At 34.9% G+C, this 3,549-nt stretch overlaps 1 protein-coding gene across 1 annotated transcript in view; it reads right to left on the minus strand.

The window, feature by feature from the left end:
* Window positions 1-3,549, minus strand: part of LOC106867448 (uncharacterized) — an 89,881-nt gene that overhangs the window by 40,760 nt on the left and 45,572 nt on the right. Inside the window, exon 12 of the mRNA XM_014912326.2 lies at window positions 439-633. Within this exon, the coding sequence (XP_014767812.1) occupies window positions 439-633 (195 nt within the window). The remainder of the gene's footprint in view (window positions 1-438; window positions 634-3,549) is intronic.

Genomic DNA, 3,549 nt, shown 5'->3' on the forward strand with positions numbered 1-3,549 from the left:
TATATATATATATATATATATATATATATATATATATATACATACACAATGGTCTTATCTTACCATTTCCATTTACCAAATCCACTCATAAGGCTTTAGTTGGCCTGGGGCTATAGTAGAAGACACTTGCCTATAATGCCATACAGTGGGACTGAACCTGCAACAATGTGGTTGGGAAGCAAACTTCTTACCACATGGCCATGCTTGAGGAGAGTTATTGTATGGTAATGAAAAGTACTTGTAAAATCTCCAGTAAATCTGTAAAAGCTTTGAATAAAAATTATATACTTAATGGCCATACAATTATATACTTAATGGGCATATGAAAGTATATACTTAATTTGCATATGAAAAGTAGGATGAATGAAATGTATTTAATTGACTCTTCTACTGTTTCTACTACTCTTCATTCTTTGAATGCAAAAAGAATAAGAATACCTCAAATTGGCTGACAGGTTACACTTAGCTTCCTTGGAAATTTCAGATGACTGAACAGGATTATGATTGCCCTGAAGTTCACTATGTTTTTGGAATTGTTCTGCAGACACTGAAGGAAATGGAAGAAGGCCATACTGTTCGTCTTTCGTTAACCACTCTGGTTCATTGTAGTGACTTTGAGGTAAACTGGAATTTCTGAAATGAAATAAATAAATAGACAAATAAACTTGAAATGATTTTGGTGAGGTAACATTGCCTTTGATTTAAACAAGGAATACTTGTCATCTACAAGAATTCTCAGCAGTTTCTTTTTTAGTTTGGTACCATTTCACAGCATGCTGGCCTGTCGGGTGGTGGGTCTGTTGTTCCTATTCTGTCACTATTAACAAAAAATCCCCTATTATTTTGAAGGATATAGTTCATTTAGTTAATGATAGGAGCTATAAGAATATGGAAATTGTTGCTGTTTAGCCCAGTGACAGCATTGAGAGGGAAAATTTATTTTCAGAGACATTCCAGCCATGACCATCTCATCTTTATTCATCAATGTAGCCAGGACTGATGGCATGCACTGCTCTCTCACTCAATAATGTGTGTATGTGTGTATATGTATGTATATTATATATGATAAAAACTGAAAATACATATTCTACCATAAGTTTGGGATCATTTATTATTGTTGGCAACAGCAATAATGTTCTTGAAGTGCTAAATTGAACTCCCCCTGGTGCTAACAACTAAATGAGGAACTTGATTCTATTAATCTCTGATCCATTGATGGATATCTCTGTTCCTGATAACTTAAGTAATTAAACTTAATTATCCGGTAGCAGACAGATCAACTAAGTATGTGAGGAGTGTCTTAATTACACAAGATAAATATAATATAGACACTGAAAAAACAATGTATAAAGTTATCCCTTGCTTCTTGGCTGAAGTAAAAGAGAAAAAGATTTTGTTTATAATGAAATGAATATATTATATTTCTGAGTAATTTATATCCAGATAAAACATGAGGGAAAATGGAGAACAAAAAACAGAAAGTGTAAACAAGTGTATAAAATTAATGTAATTTCAATATGAAGGAAAAGGAGGAAAATGATCGATATATCAGAGAGCTGTCTGTCATCAAGTCAGAAAGGAGAAAGGAAAGAAAAAAATGGACATAAGAAAAAAACCACAATGTTATATAATATATAACATAACATTGTGCTTAAATGGCAGACAGGAAGTAACAAGCAAAGAAGTTGTTTTTGACTGCAAGATTTATTTATAGTTAAACTATACATAAACTATGATTGTATAGTTTGTATGGTTGTGTGGTAAGAAGTTTATTTCTCAACTATATGGTTCTGGGTTCAGTCCTACCATGTGGCACCTTGGGAATGTCTCTTCATCTATAGCCTGTGGCCAACCAAAAACTTCTGAGGGGATTTGGTAGATGAAAATTGAAAGAAGCCTGTCATATATATATATATATATATATATATATATATATATATATATATATATATATATATATATATGCATGTGTGTTTGTGCTTGTGTTTTCCTTGTCTTGACATTGCATGGTAGTTGTAAATGAGTGTCACTGTCATACTAGCAGTGTCGGTCATTTCCAATATTCTGCAAGAACATGTCTGGCCATGGGAAAATATTGTCTTGTGCAAATGAGGGCTGGATACAGGAAGGGCATCAGGCTGTAGAAAATTTGACTCAAATTAACTTTGTCCAACTCATGCAAGCTTGGAAAAGTGGACATTAAATAAGATGATAATGATGAATAGAATAGTTTCTTTCACGAAAGCATCGCTTATTAAAAATTTCTTATTTAGAGTTCAGGAAGTAAATCTTAATATCTTCCTTCATATTCAACTTTACTATATATAAAATGGTGGGTTTGATTATTTTGAGGATTTCCAACATCAGAAATAAGTTCTGTAGGGCTAAATGCTTGAGATTAAGAAAATATTAGAAATTAGTTAACTTTCTTTGGGTAGATATTGTTCTCTACACAACTTCATTTACTTCATTTTACAGTAATGTAGTGCAGCTGTCAGCACATAATGATATAATTTTAAAGTTTGAATAAGTTTATATAGGCACAGGAGTGGCTGTGTGGTAAGTAGCTTGCTTACCAACCACATGGTTCCGAGTTCATTCCCACTGCGTGGCACCTTGGGCAAGTGTCTTCTAATATAGCCTTGGGCTGACCAAAGCCTTGTGAGTGGATTTGGTAGACGGAAACTGAAAGAAGCCTGTCGTATATATGTGTATATATATATATATATATATATATATATAGTATATATATATATAGTATATATATATATATATATATATATATATATATGTATGTATGTGTGTGTATATGTTTGTGTGTCTGTGTTTGTCCCCCCAACATTGCTTGACAACCAATGGTGGTGTGTTTACGTCCCCCGTAACTTAGCGGTTCGGCAAAAGAGACCAATAGAATAAGTACTAGGCATCCAAAGAATAAGTCCTGGGGTCGATTTACTCGACTAAAGGCGGTGCTCCAGCATGGCCACAGTCAAATGACTGAAACAAGTAAAAGAGTAAAAGAGTATGCTTTGGAAAGAAGATATTTATGATGTTTTAAATGAAGTCCATCACCTGTGCAAGGCAGATTGAGGAGTTAGCTTCAAACAGGATTCTCTTCATGGCACAACACACAAACTTATTCAAATTTATGAACTTCTTTAGATAATTTCTACTGAAGAAGACCACCACTGCTTTCCAGACTGCAAACAAACAGGAAACAACTTCTATCTCATTCCAGGGTGAAAAACTAGAGGTAGTCGATAGCTTCCGCTATCTGGGCGACCAAGTTAGTAGTGGGGGTGGGTGCGCTGAAAGTGTAGCTGCTAGAATAAGAATAGCCTGGGCAAAGTTTAGAGAGCTCTTACCCCTGCTGGCGACAAAGGGACTCTCACTCAGAGTAAAAGGCAGACTGTATGACGCATGCGTACGAACAACCATGCTACATGGCAGTGAAACATGGGCTGTAACTGCTGAGGACATACGTAAGCTCGCAAGGAATGAAGCCAGTATGCTCCGTTGGATGTGTAATGTCAATGTGAATACCCGTCA

Source organism: Octopus bimaculoides, chromosome 6 (genome assembly GCF_001194135.2).
Source record: "Octopus bimaculoides isolate UCB-OBI-ISO-001 chromosome 6, ASM119413v2, whole genome shotgun sequence".
Lineage (NCBI taxonomy): Eukaryota > Metazoa > Mollusca > Cephalopoda > Octopoda > Octopodidae > Octopus > Octopus bimaculoides.